Source organism: Bombina bombina, chromosome 6 (assembly GCF_027579735.1).
Source record: "Bombina bombina isolate aBomBom1 chromosome 6, aBomBom1.pri, whole genome shotgun sequence".
Lineage (NCBI taxonomy): Eukaryota > Metazoa > Chordata > Amphibia > Anura > Bombinatoridae > Bombina > Bombina bombina.
The window spans coordinates 324,477,239-324,504,580 of record NC_069504.1 but is presented as its reverse complement, the minus strand read 5'-3'; the positions used below and the strand labels follow the sequence as shown (position 1 = coordinate 324,504,580).

Sequence of the window (27,342 nt, the reverse complement as noted above, 5' to 3'; positions counted from 1 at the left end):
ATATAATCCCCAGGTGTTTCCCAGTGAGCTTGATTACTTTCTATGGAAGGCATCTCTCATCTCTCTGGGAGTTCCAGGTTCCACCCTTTTTCTTAGAAAATTCAGTGAGTTCAGCCCCTGTGGATAATAATAATATATCTCTAAACTAAATAATGTTTGATTATTTGGCTCATAGAAAGTAATAAAGCTCTCAGGGAAACTGAAGCTGAAAGCTGAGAGTTTTTCAGTTTTATTTTAAATAGAAGAAATGCAAAGTGCAATGTAATTGGTAAAGGATACGCATATATATACAAAGAATGATCCTAATTTGTTATAGCTACACAGAAACTGTGAAAACATAATCAGAATTTGTAAAATCACAATCTATAATACACTGCTGTACACAAAATAAAATACACAATGGAAGAAATGTAATCTAGAATACAAAGCACAAAGTGTAATTTCAGCAGAACTCTCATGTCATGCACTGCTATATTGTACTGGGCTTGTCTCTCCATCACATACATAAATGCAGGGAACGCCCCTTGGAGAAGTATAATAAAATCTCACAGTGCTGGAGGATCATTGTAGATCATCTCACCTGAGAGATTTTCAGACCCTAAAAGAGCTGTTGGGTGGGGGTGGGGGGGTCAGGGAGGTTGGAGGGTGAGGAGGAATGTTTACAGTACATAAATAAATATATATTTTTTAAAAAAGCACTAAACTGCATATTGGCAGACTGTCTGGCAGTGCCTAAGATGGTGGTGACCAGTAGCATGGGAGGAGGGAAGAGAGCTGTTTGGAATTGATCAGGTAGGGATCACGATGTGCCAGGTGGGAGGGTAATATCTGCACTACAGCAAAGATTAACCTTACAAGCTAACTGATTAATTACTTCACTGCCAGGAATTTCAAGTAAAATGTGCAGCTGCAGTTAGGGTCCTTCTAATTGACAAAAAACTAATTTCAAAGCCATGCATGTCTGCTGTTTCTGAACAAAGGGGACCCCAGAGAAGCTTTTACAACCATTATGACTGCAGTAGTTGTGTGTCATTAATTTTAGTGAGAAAACCAAAATTTGCAAAAAAGTTAACAATTATTTTTATATGATTGTATTTGGCGGTCAAGTAGCGTCATCAAATATTCCAAAATGGGCCTAGATCAATACCTTTGCTTGTCTACTTTAAATATATATTACGTTTTCAAAGGTAAATAAAAAAACAAAGGCTTTATTTCTGTTTAAATGAAGTGATATCAAAAATGCTAAAAATCCTCTGGTACTTTGGGCAAGTTTTTCTCTGAAATTCCCAGTAACAAAGGGGTTAGAAAGCACACCATGTTACAGTGGTTTGCATTGTGCTCAAATTCAATACTTAACTTGCCACTTGTGATTCAAGTGCAATGAGTGCAAAAAAGAATGCACCCTGTGCTATTGACTGCACTACATTTGTAATATAGCCCCTTGCACATTGATAATGATAAACAGGTAATCCCACTAAAATGGTTTTAGCTATATTTAATTTCATTTTCTACAGATAAATACAGCAACAAGTGCTATTAAAAAAGTACAAGCCAGCAGGTGCAGTAGGCAGCTAACAAATGAGTTGGCACTGTAGGAATTTAATAAGCCAGTCGATGCAATAGATAGGTAGCAGATTAGGCACTGTAGGCAAGTAACAGGACAGAATACACTATATGCATGTAACAGGGCAGAATACACTATATGCATGTGACAGAACAACAGGTAATATAGGCAGGTGACTGAACAGTGGGTATAAAAGTCAGGTAAAAGCCCATCAGGAACAATAGGGAGGTAAAATAAAGAGGTAAAAGATCATCAGGCACACACACCTACACATACACACATACATACACAAACACACATACACACACATATATACACACACACACATGCGTACACACATACACACACGCGTATGTACACACATACACACACACACTTATACACATACACACAAACATACACACACACACATACGTACACACATACACACACACACTAATACACATACACACACACACACACACACACACTAATACACACACACACATACACACATACAGAAATACACACTGGATACTGCTAGAATGCATAAATATAAGTTGGCTACAGGTCCTGGGATCATTAAAAGAGAAATCTCACTCAAATAAGGCACTAGTATCTAACACCAGATTATTTCTCCTGTCAGAGCTTTGACAGAAGCAGTAGATTCTTCTAGTGATATGATAGTTGGGGCAGTCCAGAGTACTCCTGTGAGGGCTGCTGAACGTCCCAGAATGCCTTGCAAGCAGCAGATTCAGGCTACTTATTAGGGAACACTTTTGGGCTGAACCTATGTGATCAGCTAAGCTGGGTGGTGAAGGATTGAGGTAACAGAGTCTCAATCCCCTGTTGTGTTAAACATAAATAAATAAATAAAACAAATAATTAAAAATTAGTTCATTTTCAACAACTAGTTTATAAACACTGCACTGACCATTTTACTAAAACATCTTGCAACCCTCTGGGCTGCACATAATGGGCGTTGCACTGGCTTTCTTACCTATTGTTGTTCACCCTGGCTTAAAGGGACATTAAACACTAAAGGCTAGATTACAAGTGGAGCGCTATCTTAACTTGCACCCATAAAGGGGCACATTTGCCCATTTAGGGGTGCACGTTAACTAACTAGCCAATACAAGTGGCTGGTTAATGCTCCTGTGAGCTCACGGTTTCATTTTGCGATTAGCGCAATTAACCAGAGGCCAGATCTCTGGTTAAAAGATGCCCCCAAAATAAAGAGTACTGTGCATTTAATTGTAAAGTAAAGATGTGCATTTTTATTAAAAAAAAAAAAACAGCATGAAGCGGTTATAAAGGGTTGAAGTGAGGGGATGTGAGTGTTAGGGAAAAAACTGCACGTAAAGTGCCTTTACATTGAGGTCAATGGGCATATATACATATATATTTATATGTTAATACGTGTATATTCACATATAAACACATTAATATATATATTTATTTATTGCTGCATGATTTTACCCCTGTGCTGAGCTAGGCGGTTTGCCATGTCTATGGGCATGAGAACGAGGCTCCCATTGAAGCCTATGGAAGGGGCACTCTCAAGAGAGCTTGACTTCCAGGCTAAGCGAACACGAAGTGGCGTACGCATTGCACCTCACTTATAATTCCACCACACATTCCACTTGCGTAAGCACAATATTGCACTCCAGTCTTAGGGGTCAATTTATCATTCACCCGGCATCGCTAAATGCTGTAGGTATATGCTGTTTGCATTTAACATTGCACAAGCATTTCTAGTGAAATGGTTGTGCAATGCCATCCCCTGTATATTCGCGGCCTATCGGCAGCTAGCGGAGAGTGTCAATCATCCCGATCAGATCGGGATGATTGCTGTTCGCCACCTAAAAGGTGGCGGACAAGTTAAGGAGCAGCAGTCTTATGACCACTGATTCTTAACTTATGTTTCCGGCGAGCTGGAAACTTTGGGTGGAGAAAGCAGCATCCACTGCTTATTAAATATCCCCCTTTATCTAGCCCTAAATAAATTTTAGATAGAATGATGCATTGAAAGAAAAAAATTCTGAGAATAACATGTAAATGTTTAATATCTTTAAAACAATGGGAGCTGCCATGTTGTAACTTAGGTTACTTTCTCTGCTGTGGCCAATTAGGGACAGATAAACATAGGTCACTAGAGTGTGCAGCCAATGGCTGTGTGGAATACACAGTGTTCTGCACTTCCATTTCTAACAGGAACTCATAGGCCTAGATTTAGAGTTCGGCGGTAGCCGTCAAAACCAGCGTTAGAGGCTCCTAACGCTGGTTTTGGGCGCCCGCTGGTATTTGGAGTCAGTGATTAAAGGGTCTAACGCTCACTTTTCAGCCGCGACTTTTCCATACCGCAGATCCCCCTACGCCATTTGCGTAGCCTATCTTTTCAATGGGATCTTTCTAACGCCGGTATTTAGAGTCGTTTCTGCAGTGAGCGTTAGAGCTCTAACGACAAAACTCCAGCCGCCTGAAAAAAGCAGGAGTTAAGAGCTTTCTGGCTAACGCCGGTTTATAAAGCTCTTAACTACTGTACCCTAAAGTACACTAACACCCATAAACTACCTATGTACCCCTAAACCGAGGTCCCCCCACATCGCCGCCACTCGATTAAAATTTTTAACCCCTAATCTGCCGACCGCCACCTACGTTATACTTATGTACCCCTAATCTGCTGCCCCTAACCCCGCCGACCCCTATATTATATTTATTAACCCCTAACTTGCCCCCCACAACGTCGCCGCAAGCTACTTAAAATAATTAACCCCTAATCTTCCGACCGCAAATCGCCGCCACCTACGTTATCCCTATGTACCCCTAATCTGCTGCCCCTAACATCGCCGACCCCTATGTTATATTTATTAACCCCTAATCTGCCCCCCACAACGTCGCCGACACCTACCTACACTTATTAACCCCTAATCTGCCGAGCGGACCTGAGCGCTACTATAATAAAGTTATTAACCCCTAATCCGCCTCACTAACCCTATCATAAATAGTATTAACCCCTAATCTGCCCTCCCTAACATCGCCGACACCTACCTTCAATTATTAACCCCTAATCTGACGACCGGAACTCACCGCTATTCTAATAAATGTATTAACCCCTAAAGCTAAGTCTAACCCTAACACTAACAACCCCCTAAGTTAAATATAATTTACATCTAACGAAATAAATTAACTCTTATTAAATAACTTATTCCTATTTAAAGCTAAATACTTACCTGTAAAATAAATCCTAATATAGCTACAATATAAATTACATTTATATTATAGCTATTTTAGGATTAATATTTATTTTACAGGCAACTTTGTAATTATTTTAACCAGGTACAATAGCTATTAAATAGTTAAGAACTATTTAATAGTTACCTAGTTAAAATAATTACAAATTTACCTGTAAAATAAATCCTAACCTAAGATATAATTAAACCTAACACTACCCTATCAATAAAATAATTAAATAAACTACCTACAATTACCTACAATTAACCTAACACTACACTATCAATAAATTAATTAAACACAATTGCTACAAATAAATACAATTAAATAAACTATCTAAAGTACAAAAAATAAAAAGAACTAAGTTACAGAAAATAAAAAAATATTTACAAACATAAGAAAAATATTACAACAATTTTAAACTAATTACACCTACTCTAAGCCCCCTAATAAAATAACAAAGACCCCCAAAATAAAAAATTCCCTACCCTATTCTAAAATACAAAAATTACAAGCTCTTTTACCTTACCAGCCCTGAACAGGGCCCTTTGCGGGGCATGCCCCAAGAATTTCAGCTCTTTTGCCTGTAAAAAAAAACATACACTACCCCCCCCCCCCAACATTACAACCCACCACCCACATACCCCTAATCTAACCCAAACCCCCTTAAATAAACCTAACACTAATCCCCTGAAGATCTTCCTACCTTGTCTTCACCATCCAGGTATCACCGATCCGTCCTGGCTCCAAGATCTTCATCCAACGCAAGCGGGGGGTTGGCGATCCATAATCCGGTGCTCCAAAGTCTTCCTCCTATCCGGCAAGAAGAGGACATCCGGACCGGCAAACATCTTCTCCAAGCGGCATCTTCTATGTTCTTCCATCCGATGACGACCGGATCCATCTTGAAGACCTCCAGCGCGGATCCATCCTCTTCTTCCGACGACTAGACGACGAATGACGGTTCCTTTAAGGGACGTCATCCAAGATGGCGTCCCTCGACTTCCGATTGGCTGATAGGATTCTATCAGCCAATCGGAATTAAGGTAGGAATTTTCTGATTGGCTGATGGAATCAGCCAATCAGAATCAAGTTCAATCCGATTGGCTGATCCAATCAGCCAATCAGATTGAGCTCGCATTCTATTGGCTGTTCCGATCAGCCAATAGAATGCGAGCTCAATCTGATTGGCTGATTGGATCAGCCAATCGGATTGAACTTGATTCTGATTGGCTGATTCCATCAGCCAATCAGAAAATTCCTACCTTAATTCCGATTGGCTGATAGAATCCTATCAGCCAATCGGAATTCGAGGGACGCCATCTTGGATGACGTCCCTTAAAGGAACCGTCATTCGTCGTCTAGTCGTCGGAAGAAGAGGATGGATCCGCGCTGGAGGTCTTCAAGATGGATCCGGTCGTCATCGGATGGAAGAACATAGAAGATGCCGCTTGGAGAAGATGTTTGCCGGTCCGGATGTCCTCTTCTTGCCGGATAGGAGGAAGACTTTGGAGCACCGGATTATGGATCGCCAACCCCCGCTTGGGTTGGATGAAGATCTTGGAGCCAGGACGGATCGGTGATACCTGGATGGTGAAGACAAGGTAGGAAGATCTTCAGGGGATTAGTGTTAGGTTTATTTAAGGGGGTTTGGGTTAGATTAGGGGTATGTGGGTGGTGGGTTGTAATGTTGGGGGGGGGGTATTGTATGTTTTTTTTTACAGGCAAAAGAGCTGAAATTCTTGGGGCATGCCCCGCAAAGGGCCCTGTTCAGGGCTGGTAAGGTAAAAGAGCTTGTAATTTTTGTATTTTAGAATAGGGTAGGGAATTTTTTATTTTGGGGGTCTTTGTTATTTTATTAGGGGGCTTAGAGTAGGTGTAATTAGTTTAAAATTGTTGTAATATTTTTCTTATGTTTGTAAATATTTTTTTATTTTCTGTAACTTAGTTCTTTTTTATTTTTTGTACTTTAGATAGTTTATTTAATTGTATTTATTTGTAGCAATTGTGTTTAATTAATTTATTGATAGTGTAGTGTTAGGTTAATTGTAGGTAATTGTAGGTAGTTTATTTAATTATTTTATTGATAGGGTAGTGTTAGGTTTAATTATATCTTAGGTTAGGATTTATTTTACAGGTAAATTTGTAATTATTTTAACTAGGTAACTATTAAATAGTTCTTAACTATTTAATAGCTATTGTACCTGGTTAAAATAATTACAAAGTTGCCTGTAAAATAAATATTAATCCTAAAATAGCTATAATATAAATGTAATTTATATTGTAGCTATATTAGGATTTATTTTACAGGTAAGTATTTAGCTTTAAATAGGAATAAGTTATTTAATAAGAGTTAATTTATTTCGTTAGATAAAAATTATATTTAACTTAGGGGGGTGTTAGTGTTAGGGTTAGACTTAGCTTTAGGGGTTAATACATTTATTAGAATAGCGGTGAGCTCCGGTCGTCAGATTAGGGGTTAATAATTGAAGGTAGGTGTCGGCGATGTTAGGGAGGGCAGATTAGGGGTTAATACTATTTATGATAGGGTTAGTGAGGCGGATTAGGGGTTAATAACTTTATTATAGTAGCGCTCAGGTCCGCTCGGCAGATTAGGGGTTAATAAGTGTAGGTAGGTGTCGGCGACGTTGTGGGGGGCAGATTAGGGGTTAATAAATATAACATAGGGGTCGGCGATGTTAGGGCAGCAGATTAGGGGTACATAGGGATAACGTAGGTGGCGGCGGTTTACGGAGCGGCAGATTAGGGGTTAAAAGTGTAATGCAGGGGTCAGCGATAGCGGGGGCGGCAGATTAGGGGTTAATAAGTGTAAGGTTAGGGGTGTTTAGACTCGGGGTACATGTTAGAGTGTTAGGTGCAGACGTAGGAAGTGTTTCCCCATAGGAAACAATGGGGCTGCGTTAGGAGCTGAACGCTGCTTTTTTGCAGGTGTTAGGTTTTTTTTCAGCTCAAACAGCCCCATTGTTTCCTATGGGAGAATCGTGCACGAGCACGTTTTTGAGGCCGGCCGCGTCCGTAAGCAACTCTGGTATCGAGAGTTGCATTTGCGGTAAATATGCTCTACGCTCCTTTTTTGGAGCCTAACGCAGCATTTGTTTGAACTCTCGATACCAGAGTTAAATTTATGGTGCGGCCAGAAAAAAACCCGCGGAGCGTTAACAGCCCTTTTACCGCCGAACTCTAAATCTAGGCCATAGTGTTTAATGTCCCTTTAAGAAATCACTTGTTGAATAGCTTAGAAAATATTTGCACATTGGTTGCAAATGCTTATTACAACTTGAAATTCACAAAAAGCATCAGGGTAGAAACTTAAAAAAAATAACAGCTACATTTATTCATCATAATAATACATAACACAGGTGGCACAAATTATACTATAGAGACAACTATAATCACTGAGTAAAATTTGAGCATTTTACAATAGGGAAACACTGAAGAGTATTGTTTCTCTCTTAGGATTGCAAGGGAAATAATCTCATGAATGAAAGAAAATAGGACAAAAATGGGAACCTCTGGACATGCTAAAAATGAAAGAAACATTTATCAAGTTATTTGATGTATTAGAAAGAAGCACAGTTGGTATTTTGGTGAGAGAAAAATTGTAAATCTATAGTTTAATCGCGTTTGTAACGCGTCCATCACCATTGGCAGTTGTTGACAATGTTGACTGCGCCCACAGCCAAAAGAATTCACCTGCCATTTTCGGAAGCCACCGGGATGCAGCAAAGGCAAACGGATTATTACAAAAAAATAAAAAATAGCCACCCGCAATAATTAATTAAAAAAAACTAACCTCCCGCAATAAATATTTTTTTTTAAAAAAAGAACCGCCCGTACGAACTATTAGGAAAAAATAAACTAACAGCCTGCATGACGTATTAAGAAAAAAAAAATACCCAATAAAATTATTAACCCCTTAATCCGTCAACCACAACATCGCAAATTACCTAATACATCTATTAACCCCTAATCCGCCAACCCCCCACAACACATTAAACCTAATTTACCTATTAACTCCTAAACCTCTAAACCCCACAAAGCAATAAACTAATTTAATGATTAAACCCCCTAACCTAACACCCCCTAAATTAACCCCTTAATTACATAAAAAATACTACATTACTATTAAAATAAAAAAAAATAAAAAAAATACATTACATTAATCTAAAATTACAGAAAATAAAAAAGGCTAACATTACAAAAAATAATAAACAACACTATCCAAAATAAAAAAAATAAACCTAATCCCTATGAAAATACCCCCCCCCCCAAAAATAAAACCACACCCTAATCTAAGAATAAACTACCAATAGCCCTTAAAAGGGCTTTTTGTAGGGCATTGCCCTAAAGAAATCAGCTCTTTTACATTAAAAATAAACAAAGTCCCCCCTAACAGTAAAACCCCCGACCCACCAAACCCCTCAAAATAAAAAAACTAACACTAAACTTCCCATTGCCCCTAAAGGGGCATTTGTATGGGCATTGCCCTTAAAAGGGCATTCAGCTCTTTTGCAAATTGCCTAATAAACCCTAATCTAAAAAAACACCACAAAAAAAAAACTAACTAACACTAAAGTCCCAAATAGGTACTCATGGTTTCAGAAGTCCGGCGTAGAAGGTCTTCTTTCAGGCGTGTCCATCATCTTCATCCACAGTGAAGGCGGTGCGGAGCAGAGGTCCTGAGGATCTTCCCAGATGTGGCGATCCTCGGCGGCAGTCATCAGTGACGGCGTAGAGGTTCCTCTTCATGTGATCGTCTGCCGCACACTGAAGATTAAATTCAAGGTACCCCATATTTATTTGGGTACCTTGCATTCCTATTGGCTGAAATTTTCTAAATCAGCCAATAGGATGAGAGCTACTGATATCTTATTGTCTGTTTTGAAAAATTCAGCCAATAGGAATGCAAGGTACCCCAAATTGATTTCAGCACCTTGCATTCAATATTCAGTATAGATTAGTTTGTTTTTTTGGCAATTTGCAAAAGAGCTGAATGCCCTTTTAAGGGCAGTGAAAAAGAGCTAAATGCCCCTTTAAGGGCAATGCTCTTACAAATGCAATGGGTAGTTTAGGTTTTTAGTGTTAGTTTTTTTTTATTTTGGGGGGTTTGGTGGGTGAGGTGGTTTTACTGTTACAAAGTCCCTGTTTATTTTTAATTTAAAAGAGCTGATTTCCTTAGGGCAATGCCCTATAAAAAGCTCTTTAAAGGGCTATTGGTAGCTTAGTATTAGATTAGGGGATGTTTTTATTTTGGGGGGAAATTTTTATTTTTATAGAGGAATTAGTTAAGGTTTAATTTTATTATTTTGGATAGCTTTGTTTATTTTTGTATGTATTTTTACTTTTTTTGTAGTTTGGGTGTTACATTTTTAACACATAGATTGCCCTCTGGGCAGGTTTATCAACTAGTAATATATATATAATACTAGTCCTAATGCCTGTTCACACGGGCCATTTTTTGCAGTACATCGGTCCCAACCCTTGCTCTCTCTCCCTCCCCCTCTCTTTTGCTCTCTCCCCCTCTTTTTTGCTCTCTCTCCCCCTCTCTTTTGTGCTCTCTCTCCCCCTCTCTTTTGTGCTCTCTCACTCCACCTCTATTTTGCTCTCTCTCCCCCACCTCTCTTTTCCTTTCTCTCCCCCACCTATCTTTTTCTCTCTCTCTCTCCCCTCTCTTTTGCTCTCTCCCCCCCTCTCTTTTGCTCTCTCTCCCCCCTCTCTTTTGCTCTCTCTCTCCCCCTCTCTTTTGCTCTCTCTCTCCCCCCTCTCTTTTGCTCTCTCCCCTCTCTTTTGCTCTCTCTCTCCTCTCTTTTGCTCTTTCCCTTCTCTTTTGCTCTCTCTCCCCTTTCTTTTGTGCTCTCTCTCTCCCCCTCTCTTTTGTGCTCTCTCTCTCCCCCTCTCTTTTGTGCTCTCTCTCTCCCCCTCTCTTTTGCGCTCTCTCTCTCCTTCTCTTTTGCGCTCTCTCCCACTCTCTTTTGCACTCTCTCTCACTCTCTTTTGCACTCTCTCTCACTCTCTTTTGCGCTCTCTCTCCCCCCTTTCTTTTGTGCTCTCTCTCTTCCCCTCTCTCTTGTGCTCTCTCCCCCTCTCTTTTGCGCTCTCTCGCTCCACCTCTCTTTTTCTCTCTCTACCCCCTCTTTTGCTCTCTCTCGCCCTCTCTTTTGCTTTCTCTCTCCCCCTCTCTTTTGCTCTCTCCCCCTCTCTTTTGCTCTCTCCCCCCTCTCTTTTGCTCTCTCCCCCTCTCTTTTATGCTCTCTCCCCCTCTCTTTTGCGCTCTCTCCCCCTCTCTTTTGCGCTCTCGCTCTCTCCCCCTGTTGCCTGCGCTCTCTCTCCCCTCTCTTTTGTGCTATCTCTCTATCTCCCCTATCTTTTGCGCTCTCTCCCCCCCCCCCTCTCTTTGCGCTCTCTCCCCCCTCTCTTTTGTGCTCTCTCTTCCCCCTCCCTTTTGCGCTCTCCCCCTCTCTTTTGCACTCTCTTCCCTCTCTTTTGCTCTGTCTCCATCCCTCTCTTTTGCTCTCTCTCCCCCTCTCTCTCTCCCCTCTGCCCCCCTCTCTTTTGCTCTCTCCCCCCTCTCTCTCCCCCCTCTCTCTCCCCTCCCCCCCTCTTTTGCTCTCTCTCCTCCTCTCTATTGCTCTCTCTCCCCCTCTCTCTCCCGCCTCTCTTCGTTTGCTCTCTCTCTTCCCCTCTCTTTTGCTCTCTCTCTTCCCCCTCTTACATATCCCAGGTGTAGACAATTGTGAAGTGAATTATCTCAGTCATCCAGGGGAGTGGTCTCTCCATCCAGATGTATTTTGTCAGATTGCACAGATGTGGGGTCTCCCCAAAATAGATCTGATGGCTTCCCATCTAAACAAGAAGCTTCCCAGGTACCTTTCCAGGTCAAGGGATCCTCAGGCGGAGATGGTGGATGCATTAGCAGTTCCTTGATTTTACCAATCAGCTTACATTTTTCCGCCTCTAGTTCGTCTTCCAAGGGTGATCTCCAAGATCATATTGGAACAATCGCATGTGTTTCTGATAGCACCAGCATGGCCTCACAGGTTTTGGTATGCAGATCTTGTCCGGATGTCCAGTTGCCAACCTTGGCCACTTCCTTTAAGGCCAGACCTTCTGTCTCAAGGACTGTTTTTCCATCAGGATTTCAAATCAATAAATTTGAAGGTATGGGAATTGAACGCTTAGTACTTAGTCATAGAGGTTTCTCTGACTCAGTGATTAATACTATGCTACAGGCTGCTAAATCTGTTTCAAGGAAGAATTATTATCGGGTGCGGAAAACCTATATTTCATGGCTTTTTTCTCATAAATTCTCTTGGCATTCTGTTAGGATTCCTAGAATTTTACAGTTTCTTCAGGATAGTTTGGATAAAGGCTTGTCTGCAAGTACTTTAAATGGGACAAATCTCTGTGCTTTCTGTTTTATTTCATAGAAAGATTGATAAACTTCCTGATATTCACTGTTTTGATCAGGCTTTGGTTCTTATCAAGCCTGTTGTTAAATCAATCTTTGGAGTCTTAATTTGGTTTTGAAGGCTTTGTAGGCTCCTCCTTTTGAGACTATGCATTCTTTGGATATTAAACTACTTTTTTGGAAAATGTTGTTTCTTTTGGCTATCTCTTCAGCTAGAAGAGTTTCTGAATTGTCTGCTCTCTCTTGTGAGTCTCCTTTTCTGATTTTCCTTCAGGATAATGCTGTTTTGCGGACTTCGTTTAAATTTCTTCCTAAGGTTGTGAATTCTAACAACAGTAGTAGGGAAATTGTTGTTTCTTCCTTGTGTCCTAATCTCAAGAATACTCTTGAAAGATCTTTACATTCTTTGGATGTTGTAAGAGCTTTGGAATATTATGTTGAAGCTACAAAAGATTTCAGGAAGATTTCTAGTCTGTTGCTTTTTCTGGTCCTAGTAAAGGTCAGAAAGCCTCTGCCATTTCTTTGGCATCTTGGTTAAAGCTTTTGATTCACAAGGCTTATTTGGAGGCGGGAAAGTCTCCGCCTTAGAGAATTACAGCTCATTCTACTAGATCAGTCACCACTTCTTGGTCTTTTAAGAATGAAGCTTCGGTTGATCAGATTTGCAAAGCAGCATCTTGGTCTTCTTTGCATACCTTTACTAAATTTTACCATTTTTATGTATTTGCTTCTTCTGAAGCAGTCTTTGGTAGAAAAGTTCTTCAGGCAGCTGTCTCAGTTTGATTCTTCTGCTTATGATTTGTTTTTTTCTTGAAATTTATGTGAAATTTACGAGAGAGACTTATTTTTTTGTGTGGATTTAATTTTTTTGTTCCATTTACCTCATGGGGGTCAAATTCCCCTACGTCTATGCTCTCCTCCAGGGAGCATTTATGGTGGTTATGATTTTTGTATAAAAGCACAATTATTTTTCCAGTTCCTCTTTTTGAATGCTTTTTTACTCCTTTCTTTATCACCCCACTACTTGGCTATTCGTTAAACTGAATTGTGGGTGTGGTGAGGGGTGTATTTATAGGTATTTTGAGGTTTGGGAAACTTTGCCCCTCCTGGTAGGATTGTATATCCCATTCTAGCTCGTGGACTCTTGCCAATATGAAATAAATAAATTTATCAGATAAGTTCTTACATAAATTATGTGTTTTTTTTCTTACCTTCTTTTACATCAAAAGGGTTAAATACATCGGGTCCCATTTAATAACTAGCAAGCAGGCAAGGTTCACATCCAAGGAACTTTTCAATCCATGCTAGGGGCAAGTAAGGCGGTGTTTGCCATCCAAAGTTGTTATTGCACAAGAATCTTCTTGTGCAGCTCTGTCACTGCTCTATGCAACTAATTAAAGGGTCATGATAGTCAAATGTTACTGAAATTGATGCACCACAGCTCTAAAAAGCTGACTAGAAAATATCACCTGAACATCTCTATGTAGATATTTTACCTCAAATTTCCTAAGTATTCACACCCCACTGTAAAGTGACTTTAAACAGGATGCTTGTCCCAGGACAAACTAGGCAGTGTGAATCTGTCACAGGCACAGACACAGTCATGTTATTTTCCTATTCATTTTAAGTAAGTCCTATGAAATCTCTGCTGATAGGCTATTGTTTTTTTCCACTTGCAGCTGGACAGCAGCTGAAGTATAACTGTTTACAAAGCACATACTCTAGTGAGCTGTGGAATTTGTTAGGTAAAATATCTTCCTTTTTACATAGAGATGCTCAGCTGATATTTTTTGTCAGCTTTATATAGTTATGCTGCATCCCTTTCAAGTGATTTAGCATATGAGTATTATGTCCCTTTAAGCGAAAGCAGAGGTTGTCAGTCACCCGTTTTGAGGTTGATTTAAGTCTGCCACCTGTGAAGTAGTGGAGAAATTACAAAACAGCAGTGAATGCTGCTTCTTTTCATGTGTTTACAGGCTTTGACTATGCATTAACACCATTGAAGGGGTTAAGCAATCACTAAAATAGTAAAATAATGTGTTAAAATAAAATGATAAAAAATAAACAGCATTCTGGGGGTTTTTGTTGGGTTTTTTTTACACTAGAATGTCCCTTTAACAATAAGTGGCTTAGAGGCCATGTTGGTTGTAAGAGAGAAAGGGTAAGCTTCTGGGAATTATCCTGTCAATCAAGAGAAGTACTGGCTGCTAAGGCTTCATTTTCAGATAATATTGGATCAAAAGCTCACTGCTCTCTCAAAAATGCATGAATATAATGTATTTCTTGAGTGATATTGCTGGTGCATTGCATGGAAGTCTGCAAAGTATGCTGAGTTCTTAGCAGTTATCTCTGAAGTGCCATCACTACCTTATCTTTTGCTGCTTAAACCTCTGACTAAACTATCCAGCAACCTGCTGTTTTTCCTCACTAGTATATTTTTTTATTCAAGCGCATTTTAAAGGAGGCTTAATACTATGGTTGACATATTCTGTCCATTCATTTAGTTTATATAATTGTTGTATGTTGTTCAATGTGTTACTCCTTGTTTTATTCTGTATTGTTGACAGTCTCATCTCAATAGGCTGTTTTAAAATGTCCCTGTGGTGTTGGCAATAATTTTAATATATATAAAGTTTTTATATATATATTCAGGTATTGCACTTCTGTTTTTTGACTGTGGTATCCTTTAAAACAATAGCATGGTGTTACACTGAGTAAATAAGTAACACAATATTTTATTATCCTTTGAAGTGTCTTACACTAAATTTGTAATTACTGAAGTTTACTGAATACCTTGATGTTGGAGATTGCAAAAGTCTTTCAAGAATTTAAAAAAATATTTTTGCCACCTTGAAATAATTTTTAGTAATTAAACAAGTCCCTTGATGTAATAAATATTAAAACCCATAAAAACTACTTACAAATGTTGTTGTAGGCATTTCATGGGGTGAGCAGCACTAATTATTAAGATGTATTATTTACTGCTAGATTTTCTCTTACATTATCGTGTGCACATAGTATGTTTTATTTCTAGAGGGTATTTAGTATCCAAATAGAAAAATAAATATGTCTTTTAATTGTACTGAAACTTAAAAATACAAAGTTTTAGGTTGTTTGACTTTACCTAAGGTTATATAATCACGCAAAGCCGTCACATTTACACTAAGAATTATGTTAAATGTGATATATGCAAAAATAGGATGGGATTAACACAATAGAGCAAATTATTACAAAAAATGCTGGAATCTCAATACAAAGAATATCTGTTTTTATTAAAGGAACATTAAAATCCTAAATACATTTCATTCACCCCCCTTTACATATAGGAGCCAACATTTTTGAACTTATGTTTAACTGCAGGTTACATTGCATTTAAAGGAGAATTCCTAAAATGTGTAAGCATATCAGCCCTGGAATGCAATGAAAGTTAAATGATAATAATAATCATAATAATAAAAGCTAGATTTCAACATGTAGGCAACCGTGACTAGAGGGAGGTGGGGAATATCTTTAATACTAAGCTTATAAAATGTATTTAGTCCATTTAATTAGACCATTTTATACATTTGTCTCTATAAAGGCTTCTATCACTCTACGGTCTTCTCTCTAAATATGATCTATATGACAGTTCAGCATTCTAAAATATAAATCCATAACTGATGTTTTGTGGATTTCTGGTAAACGATTTTGGGGAATAGGACCTCTACATTCCATTAGACAATAATGTATGTCTATAATGTACAGTGAGCAAGAGAACAGTAGAGTTAGTCTCATGACCTTGGATATCAGTTTCAGAATGTTGGAGAGGAATAAAGTGGTTCTGAAAAGTTGTACATTTATTTATAGCTATGAAGGGGCATTTCAAAATATTGGTGAGATGTTATGAGTTCTTGGAGAGCTGTTTTGGGACTCTGGAATCCATTATTTTTGTTTTAAACTCAAATCTTTAAACTGTTGATTTTTTTTATTTTTTATTTAATAAAGCCCCCTGGATTCTCTGGGACCTGATACATATTCTTTAGTTTCAGTACTCTTATGTATTCTATCCAGATTTCACTAAAGTTCACTTATCTCTACATGTCTAGTGAATGGGCTTTATTAAATCACATTGAAATTTGTGGGGCTGGAGAGACTGGAGCAGCAGTTAAAATTATAAGGCTAGTAGTGACTTAATTTTCTTGGTATTCTTTGTTGAAGAAGCAGCATTGCATTACTGGGAGCAAGTTAACACATTGGGGTCTATTTATTATGGTGTGAGCGTACATGATCCGACAGCATACACTTTCAGCATTTATCATTGCACCAGCAGTTTTTGTGAACTGCTGGTGCAATGCCGCCCCCTCAGATTTGCGGGCAATTGGCCGCTGGCAAGGGGTGTCAATCAACCCGATCGTATTCGATCGGGTTGATTTCTGTCCTCCGCCTCAGAGCAGACGGACAGGTTATGGAGCAGCGGTCTTTAGACCGCTGTTTTATAACTTCTGAGGGCTCGCCGGAAACACGGAGCTTGATAAATATGCCCCATTGAGTGAGCCAATAGCATGAGGCATATTTGTTAAGCCACCAATCTGCAGCTCCTTAGCGTATCTAGGTAATTGTTTTAACAAAGAATACCAAGAGAACAAAACAAATTATGTAATAGAAGTAAATTGGAAAGTTGTTTAATCTGAATAATGAAAGAAAGAAATTGTGTTTCATAGTTCTTTTAAGAACTGTGCAGTTTTGAGAAATAAAATGTTACCTTGACTCATACACCCATGAGTGACTTTCAATGAGTGTATTGATCTGAATTGCTTTTACATTTGAGTATATGTAAAAATAAATACTTTTAAGAAAAAGAAGTATCCATCCAGGTTGATTTGTATAAAGCGCATAACTTAGAGCAAATAGTAGCTCCAACGGATGTGAGTACCCATCATAAGGGGATAAACAAAAAAACTCTATAGATAATACAGAATCACGCTGCCTTTTTGCTATTTTTCTCTTTTCTTTGAGGAAAACACCACCCAGGGAGAACCAGAGGTTTTATGTATTTACCGATTGATTATATTGCAGTATTGCTACACTTTTTTTGCAAGTTGCTCAATTGGTTAAACTGTGTTTTCTTAAGTGCACTTTATCACACATTTTGTTTCAAGATACCAACTTTGGGCCAGATTACAAGTGGAGCGGAAATGTTTGTGCTAGAGTGATAAGGGGTTTATGGCGAGTGTTTATGCTCGTAGGGCTTATTGCTCGTATTACAAGTTGAAATTAAAGGCTATCCCTTGAACACAATCGCAATTTACGCTAGAATGGTTACCATGACTTCAGAGCTCTGGTTAACTGTTTTGTGAAACTAAAAAGTTGCACAAAACACATCAAAAATACATTATATGGTGTAGTTACACTCATAATAACATCATCTAATAAAAATGATTTAAAAAAAAATATTGCACACAAAAGTTGTAAGGACTCAGATATGAGATCTCAGGTGTTAGAGAAAAAAAAAGGCAGGCAAAGGGCTTTAAGTTTGCGTGAGAGTAGGGTGTTTGGTAAGTGCAAGATCAAAAACATTTTACTTTCAACTCGTAATACGAGCACAAAATGCTTACTTCTAGTGCAGTTAACGCTCGAGTGGAAGCATTAATTTGCACTCTACTAGTAATCTGGCCCTTTGTCTTTTGATATCTTAAAGGGCCATAATACCTAAATGTTTAAACACTTGAAAGTGATGCAGCATAGCTGTAAAAAGCTGACTAAAAAATATCACCTGAACATCTCTATGTAAAAAAGATTTTACCTCAAAAGTTCCTCAGTAGCCACATCCTATTGTAAAGGACTTCAAAGCAGCAAATCGGTATGTCTGTCCCGAGACAGCTAAGGAGTTGAACCTCGTGCACTCTCATGTTATTTCCCTATTCAGTTTAAAGGAAGTTTACGATGAAATCTCATGAGAGTAAAGAGTTCATGACCTCAGCACTGCTGATTGGCTGCTGTTCATTTTAAATTTTTTTACCTGCAGCCCAGCTGCAGCTGAGTATAACTTTTTACACAGAACTTACTCTGGTGAGCAGAGGAAATTGTGAAGTAAAATATCTTCCTTTTTTACAAAGAGATGCTCAGGTGATATTTTCCTGTCAGCTTTTTACAGTTATACTGCATCAGTTTCAAGTGATTTAGCATATGAGTATTATGTCCCTTTAAGTAAAATGTGCTGTTATAGCCACATTGCCAAAGTGTTATAAAGCACCCACATTTCTACTGAACTTTAGATAATGAGAAGACATCTGGAGTAAGAGTTAAAATAGTAGAGTATACAGAGAAGTAGATTAGGATAACATTATTGTAGCTATTACCAGTGCTATGGGTCTTACGGTAATAGATTGGTGTTAAGGTTTGAGATAGGCTTATCTCTTTGGATGCCACAGAGGAGAACAGTGCATTGTTAACCAGTATGTTGCAACTTTCTCTTAATCTAAAGGGTTATCAGGAGTTTGCACATTCCTTTGATTTGCTCTCCAGCACCAATTATAGTCTTGAATCAGTGAACTTACATTGGATCAAAACTCAGAGTATATTGGGATAGGACTAAGTAGATAATATCAAGTGAAACATTTTAAATGTGTAAGTAACATTTAGTAAAATGCTGATTGTTAAGATAGCAAATATTCTTCATTACTTTTTTCTTTAATTTGCGTCACACCATTCTGTCCCAGAGAATATCAATACTAAATGTACAAAATAAACTGGGACAGGTCAATTCAGTTAAAAACATAAAAATTCACTACTGTATGCGATTAATTCAAAAGTTTCAACACAGCACTTTTAACTACTATTTCCCTTTATATGGCTTCAGGCATTGGAGGAACCGGTCGACAGTCTGCAACAAAGCTTGCTGCATTTATGGCAGATTTTGAGCTGTATCAAGTTAGTATTCAGAAATCATACACAGTTAGTGAATGGAGAGAGGATCTGAAAAAGTTGCTGAGAGCGGCTGGACAGAATGGGACTCCAACTGTGTTTCTGTTTGCTGATCATCAAATAAAGGTACAACAAAATAATGTTTGCATCAATCTATATGGAATATTAAATTGAATCCTGCTAGTTAAGACCCAAGTATTACATCTATGGAAATAATAAATCCTAAGTAATTCAGGAATATAATAATAGGCACTTAGAAACAGAGTGATGTTTTGCTACAAAACTGTAATATCAATACTGTGAAAAGCTGTTCAGTAAATTGCCTGTTTCTTGTTCTCAAAATGCACATTAAGAAAATGATGGTTGTTTCATAGATGCTCGTTAAAAGGGATGAAGAAAGATGGGGCTTCAAACTATAAATCTGTTTTGCAAATAACTACTGAAAAAAAAAATGTATGAAATAAATTAATAGTGATAGATTTTTTTTTTTTTTTTCTTGAGCTTCGTTTATTATTTGACTTGTAAATGAGCAATTTTCTCCTTTGCAATAGGATGAGTCATTTTTGGAAGACATCAACATGATATTGAACACTGGTGATGTTCCTACCCTGTTTAATAATGAAGAAAAACTGGAAGTCATAGAAAAGGTCATCTTTCTTTTATTATGTTCCAGACAGGGGTGCTTGCAGACAGAGAAGGAGAGCAACTGAATTATTTCATGATACAAAGACTATCTGAACATTGCAAAAGTAGATTTTCCTCGAAAAGTTTAGTTGCAGCTTTAACCTTTTATGGGCTGATACTTTCCTACAAGGTTTAAAAGGACAAGGAAGGCAACATTTTTACAACACATGTAGAAGAGCAACAATTACATACACATGCAAACACACATGTATATGTAAATATGCCTGAAATAGTCAGAATAATGAAAAACTGCATCCTTTATTTTAACACTAGTGACACCCACATCTATGTGTGTAACCCTTTTGCAGAATACTGCTGGTCCCAAGTGGAACACTACCCATCATCCAGTCACACAGCTGGAATGTGAAACTAGCACTGCTTATTGGGTCAGCTGCAGTTTTCCACTCAGTTCTCTGCAGCTACCAAGTGTTAATTTAACTATGTGTTTAACCCCTTTGCAGGGTTTAAACAAATAACATTTTGGCATTGTAAGTGTTAAAATTGTATGTTCTCGTAAATTAGAGCATGTACTTTTTTTTATTACTATGGCTCTTTAAGTAAAAGTTTTTAAGCCTATTTTGAAAGCCACAAGTGTTAAAAAAAATTAACATTTTGAAATACACTATTTTAAAAACAAGGAAAAAAGTAGCAATATGCATTCAGCAAATTCTTTAGCTACAAAAAGAGCTAAATGCTGTGAGCCACCTCCTCCTCTCGCATTATGCAGCTGACGAAATTGCAGAATGCACATCCTTAGTAAGAAGTTACATCTAATTTCCCCTTAAGGCCAATTCTATATATTTGCTTTAAATTTACATTTGCCTTAACTGTGAAATATAAATAATTTGATAGAGAGTGGACTACAGAATTTGCAAAGTGGAATCAGATTATAATGAAATATAAATAAATGAGGAATTGACAAAGTAATTGAATTAAGTATTTTTTTTCCCCTTCAATTTAGATGTTAGATTACATTTTAGATTTTTGATTAACAATACACATTGGGGCCTATTTATGATGGTGTGAGCGGACATCTGTTTCTGGCGAGCCCCCAGGAGCTTGATAAATATTCCCGATTGTATTAATGACATATCTAATTTACTTTAGTGCTTTATTTCAAAATTCCAAATGCTTGTTGCATTATATATATATATATATATATATATATATATATATACAGGTAGCCCTCAGTTTATGCCGGTGTTAGGTTCCAGAAGGAATGGTTGTAAATTGAAACCGTTGTAAATTGAAACCCAGTTTATAATGTAAGTCAATGGGAAGTGAGGGAGATAGGTTCCAGGCCCCTCTCAAAATTGTCATAAGTAACACCTAATACATTATTTTTAAAGCGTTGAAATGAAGACTTTAAATGCTAAACAGCCTTATAAACCTAATAAAATAATCACACAACACAGAATATATAATTAAACTAAGTAAAATGAACAAAAACATTTGCTAAACAGCATTATAAACGTAATAAAATAATCACACAGACTTCACTTGCATTTTTTCTGCAAACAGTTCTTTCTATGCATTCCAATCTGGACTGATTTATAGACAGGAAGATCTTGTTCCTTTGAAATCTGCTCGATAGCTCAGGTCTGGTTAAACTGATTAATTTCAGATTGCTTGGCTTTGCTGCAACACAAGCGGACAGCTCCACCTACTGGCTATTATAATCAATGCACTGCTTCTCAATGCTTTTCAATAGCAGTCACATGACTGGAAAAAGGTTGTTATTCTGAAACAGTGTAAATTGAACCGTTGTAAAACAAGGGCCACCTGCATATATATATATATTTTATATATATATAAGTTCATAATTATCACTGTTTTGTTTCTAATAAGGAGAGTAGTTTAATTTAAAGTTATACTAAGCCCAAGTTTTTTATTTTATGATTCAGATAGAGCATGCCATTTTAAGCAACTTTCTAATTTACTCCTATTATCAATTTCTATTTTTACTCTTACTATCTTTATTTGAAAAAGCAGTAATCTAAGCTAAGGAACTGGCCCATTTTTGGTTCAGAATCCTGGATAGAGCTTGCTGATTGGTGGCTACATTTGGGTTTAGTATCCCTTCAATAAGCAAGTATAGTTTATGGGATAAATAAAGTCAATACATATATGCTGAAGTTTAATGTTTCAATTAATTTTTAGAAATAAATATATGTATCCTAATTGTTAATAAACTTAGTAGCATAACATATTGCTTTGTCAGTTCTACTGTTTAACAGGTTTGTGTTCTTTGCATACTTTACACAGATGCGTCAGCTTTTGTCAGCTGAAGACTCACAGACAGATGACGCTCCACTTGACTTATACAGTGAATTTAAGAAAAGCATCAGAAGAAACTTGCATATTGTACTGGCATTTAGTCCTACAGGAGAAGCGTTTCGTAATCGCATCCGTCAGTTCCCATCATTAGTTAACTGCTGTACAGTGGACTGGTTTCAGGTACTTTACATTAATAACCATGGGGTTTGCCTAGAGGATTCAAGACAAACTTGCAAAGATATCCTTTTTTAGTGCAAAAATAAATTAATGATTTGATAATAATCAGTAACATGCATCATCAAATGTTTTCCAAACCAACACATTTTTTGCATCTTATGTACCAGGTGTCATGTTTCTGGTGTGGGTATTTAGCAGTATGAATAAGCACTACTTGATAGTAGGTACACAGAGCAGGTCTTTATTCAGCTCAGATGTAAGCAACAACACACAACTGAACTAACTGTGAAAACTAACATAAAAAGATGGCTGCTGATCATAGAGTTCCTTCCCAGTTCCAGAGTGTCTTTTCTTAAAGTAACAGTATACCACATCTCCCCAACTACTTCCAAATCCCCTCTTAACATTTAACACATCTTAACAACAAAGAAACAATACAAATGTGCTCCAATAGCTCAATAAACTTTATCCTACGACATAATCTTTTAGTGTCTCTGGGGGGTGTATTGCCCTTCCAGCTCGTGAAGTTTTGTGTCTAGCTTCTGCAGACTGTATAGGGACAAATTCTCCTTTTTGCATTTGAACCTGGCACTTCAGTCTCTGAGACAGTATTGTGAGTAATTTGCAAATCTACAAGATCCTGTGACTCTGAGTGATCTTGTTCACAAGTGTAATCTATCCGGAGATGACGCCAGTTTCTCCTGTACTGTCTGCCATCAGGTGTTTTAATTACATATGATCTTGGCTCAGGACCAACAGATTATATCTGTGCAGGCTGCCAACCTGCTGATGTCTCCATACGCACTGCATCCCCTTTTTGGAAAGCTTGTAGTGGCTTAGCACCATGATCATAATATACTTTCTGCCTATGCTGTAGCTCCCTCAATTTTTGGTGTTCATTCTTAGGGATCTGGGGCTTTAATGCATGAGCTTCAACTGGTAACTTGGTTCTTAGTGTCCGATCCATTAAAAGTTGTGATGGGGAATAGGCCGTTCCAGTGATTGGAGTATTGCGCAATTCTAGAAGTGCAATGTGGATCTACCCCCGATTCCCATGTTTTTTGAAACATGAGTTTAATTGTTTTTAGAGTTCTTTCTGCCAGTCCATTTGATTGGGGGTAACCAGGACTAGAATGAGTAAACTTAATACCCCATTGTGCAGCAAATGCCTTCATCTCAGCACTGGCAAAGGGTACATGGTCACTGATAACTTCTATTGGGATGCCATGTCTACTAAATGTTGCTTTCAGCTTTGCAATTACTGTTGTTGCAGATTTATCAGACAACTTTAGCACTTCAGGATACTTGGAAAAATAGTCTACTATTAGAAGAAATGACGATCCTTTGCACTCAAAAATGTCCACTGCCAGTTTTTGCCAAGGCAGGTGAGGAATTGTGTGTGAGAGTAATGGTTCCTTTTGATTCGCTGGTAGGTGACTAGCACAAATCTTGCAGGTCTCTACCATCTGTTGTATGTCCTTGGACATGCTGGGCCAGAACAGGATCATCCAAGCCCGCATTTTGGTTCTCTGTATACCTTGATGGCACTCATGCAGACTTTCTAGAATTTTCCTGCAAGCATTCTGAGGAACTACAATTTCTTCACCCAGCAATAAGAGACCATCTTCCATGCACAGCAAGTGCTTAAAGTGCCAAAATTACTGCAGACTTGGATAGAGTTGCCTTTTTCTTTGTGGCCAACCTTCAGACAGAAGTTGTTTAAGTTTGTTTAAGTCTGCATCTTCTGCTGTGGGAGTTTGTAAATAAGATAACACCTCAGTCCCAATAGATTCTGATGATTTCAGTGTATAAATGACCCTTTCTTCTCATAAACTGTCCTCTTCTTGTCTTGGTGGATCCACAGGGGCCCTGGAAAGAGTATCAGAAATAAACATATCACATCTAGGAGTATAAATGACATTTAGGTCGTATCGTTGCAGTTGCAAGAGCATTCTTTGGACTCTTGCTGGTGCTTTGCTCAATGGTTTAGTGAGTATTGATTTGAGAGGCTTGTGGTCAGATTGCACTGTAACTGCTCTGCCGAATATAAAGTGGTGGAACTGTTTTGTAGCATATACAATGGCCAATAGTTCTTTCTCAATCTGGGCATAATTGTGCTCTGTGGCAGTAATTGCTCTTGATGCAGCTCCAAGGCCTGATTTAGATGCATCTGTCTGAATCACCACTGCTTTTGCTGGGTCAAAAAATCTAAATACTGGAGCCTCAATCAGTGCCTGCTTTAAACACTGTACTACTTTAGTATGCTCTGGGCCCCACTGCCAAACAATATCCTTGCAAAGTAACTTCCTCAAAGGAGCAGTAATCTCTGCCTCCCCTGGTATATATTGTGCCAGATACCGGACCATGCCCAAAAATGTTTGCAGTCCTTTTTTGTCCTCTGGGTCAGGCATTTTGGCAATTGCTTGGACTTTCTCTACATCAATGAACTCCTGCAGGGGTGATGACATGTCCCATATACCTGACTTCTAATACTTTGAATTGGATTTTATCTGGATTGAACTTGATGTTCTGTTCTAATGCTCTGTTCATCACCTGGCAATAATCATGTCATCAGCTATGATATGCACACCTGGGATTTCCCAAAAAAAATCTCCATATTTTTCTGCTAAAATACTTCACTGGTGACTTTATCCGAAATGGCTTCCTGCAAAATCTAAAGCGCCCCCATGGGGAGTTGAAAGTGCATAGTTCAGAAGAAAATACATTATTAGTTTGTTGAGAATAATTTGCAATCTATGTTTGCTTCAACCCATTCAAGGAATCCTCTGCACATGTACCAAAAAATCACCTGTTTTCTGAATGTACAAGGGTCTCACTTCTTTTTTTATGGATTAGAGAGTTAGAGTTAGTTAGAGTTAGAAGCAGAGACAATGCAACAGTTGACTAATTTCAGTTGCGTTCCTGAGTAATGTTAGAGATCCAACAAGTCTGAATTTTTGCTCAGTAACTTGCCTTTGCAAATGTCATGTTTTGATTTACCTTTCACATCTTCTTTTTTTCTGCAATCCTGTGGCAAATATAATTGTTTTTTGCGAGGGTTAGCTTTTTTTTGTTTATTCTGACATCATATTTGGCACATTGCATATTTACAGAGTTTGGAGTTCCTGCTTGTGGGTGTGATTCTTCTTTCAGTTGTGACTTCATGTGTTTGACCTGTTTTGCATTTCTGGACCATATTTTCTTGACCTGAAAGTATGTGACCTAGATTGTGTAACTCAACTTTCTGTTGGTTTCTGACTTCAAGTATACAGGCTTGTTTCACGCTTCTAAATAGCTTCTAGCTCTGTCCAATACCATATTTATATTTCTCTCTGAGGTACTTGGGTTACTTATTCCTGTCCTATCTCAGTTCTGTGGGTCATCTACAGGACTAATATTGAAGTAAATTGTGACTGCTTATCTATTCAACAAAGTGCTGAGTACTCATACATTTTGCAGCTGTACTAATGAAACCTATAAGATTAATGAGGCATCAAGACACTATCGGAAAACAAGACATAAGTGCTTTTTTTTTTTTTTTTTTTTTGCTAAACAGGACCTTTTCTATAAGATGCTATTTCTTTACCCTAATAAGATCTACTGATTACACAAGGCCAGGAGAATTCAGGAATTCATGTTCTATCTAGTTTTATACATTTGTATGTTTATTTACATGTTGTGCCATTTTTGAGCTGCTTTGAAACATGCTATATTTTGAGATTTTGTTGGAATTATTTACCCGAAATAATCCCTTTATTACCCATTCCCCAGTTTTGCATAACCAACACTGTTATATTAATATGCATTTTACCTCTTTGATTACCTTGTATCTAAGGTTCTGCAGACTGCCCCCTTATCTCATTGCTATTTACAAACTTGCATTTTATCCAATTAGTGCTGCTTCATAAATAACTCAATGGGATTGAGCACAACATTATCTATATGGCACACATGAACTAGCGCTGTCTGGCTGTGAAAAGCTGATAAAATGCACTGAGATAAAAGGTGGCCTGCAGGAATTAAAAACAGGCAGAAATTTAAACGGTTTAAGGGTTACAAAGTATTTTAATATAATAATGTTGCTTGTGCAAAGCTGGGGAATTGGTAGTAAAGGAGTTATCGATCTTTTTAAACAATAAAACCATCAAGTAGACTGTCCCTCCAAATAGCAAAACATATTTTTAGGTTTGCAAATAGGCATATACATGTAGATCAATGCTTTGTTTCCTTTAATACGACTTAAAAATATAGTCTGATTTGTTACAGGCTGAGTCATGCATTTAATACATATAAAACTGTATTTTCAGACACACTCTATAACTACAAATTAAAAAAGCCAATCTTCTCTATTCTATTGCAGGGTTAATTAATCATATTTCACCCTTAAAATATTGTACTTAATTACAGTTTGGAATACTAAGTGCTATCAAAGTATTGCAAAATGAGACAGATCTGTACAAAGATTTTAATAAGCTAATCAAATTTATTTTGTGCATAAATAAAATATGTCATGTTTTTACCTAATAATAATATAGTAATGAGAGTTGTTTTCTCCTTCCACACAAAGTTTTTTTTGTTTTGTTTTTTAATTTGATTCAAGGCCATAAACACTTATTTGCAAAGATTACAATTGCTTCTGCAGGGGTAGCAATACAATCATTTTCAGACACACCATTTTACATTTCTCGTTATGCACTGCTGCATAATTACCTCACTTCATATATATCCTGATCAGGAGCTAAAAACCTATATTCCATGTGCATGAATGAGTGCAAGTGGAAATCTGTGCATATTGAACTGACTAAGAATGCCAAACAGGAATATAATATGTTGACAAGATACATCCCTAAAAAGGTTGTTACAGATGTAAATACTGGGCATGGACATACAACATTACATAAAGGAAGAATGGTGCTATTTTTCAGGATCTATAATTACTTCATATTTCTGCTTTTCTTATTCCTCATTTCCCTCATTTAAACACTTCTTGGCATGTGGAAAGCAAATGACATGTAGAAGAAGTGACAGCTATTGATATATTTAATAAATTGAGTACTTTAGTAATGATTGGAGCCCCCTAGCACTCTAATAGAAC

At 37.7% G+C, this 27,342-nt stretch overlaps 1 protein-coding gene across 1 annotated transcript in view; it reads left to right on the top strand.

The window, feature by feature from the left end:
• LOC128664413 (dynein axonemal heavy chain 3-like) overlaps window positions 1-27,342 on the top strand; it is a 2,586,207-nt gene that overhangs the window by 1,779,031 nt on the left and 779,834 nt on the right. Inside the window, exons 51-53 of the mRNA XM_053719244.1 lie at window positions 19,045-19,235; window positions 19,661-19,756; window positions 22,059-22,250. Coding sequence (XP_053575219.1) covers window positions 19,045-19,235; window positions 19,661-19,756; window positions 22,059-22,250 — 479 coding nt within the window. The remainder of the gene's footprint in view (window positions 1-19,044; window positions 19,236-19,660; window positions 19,757-22,058; window positions 22,251-27,342) is intronic.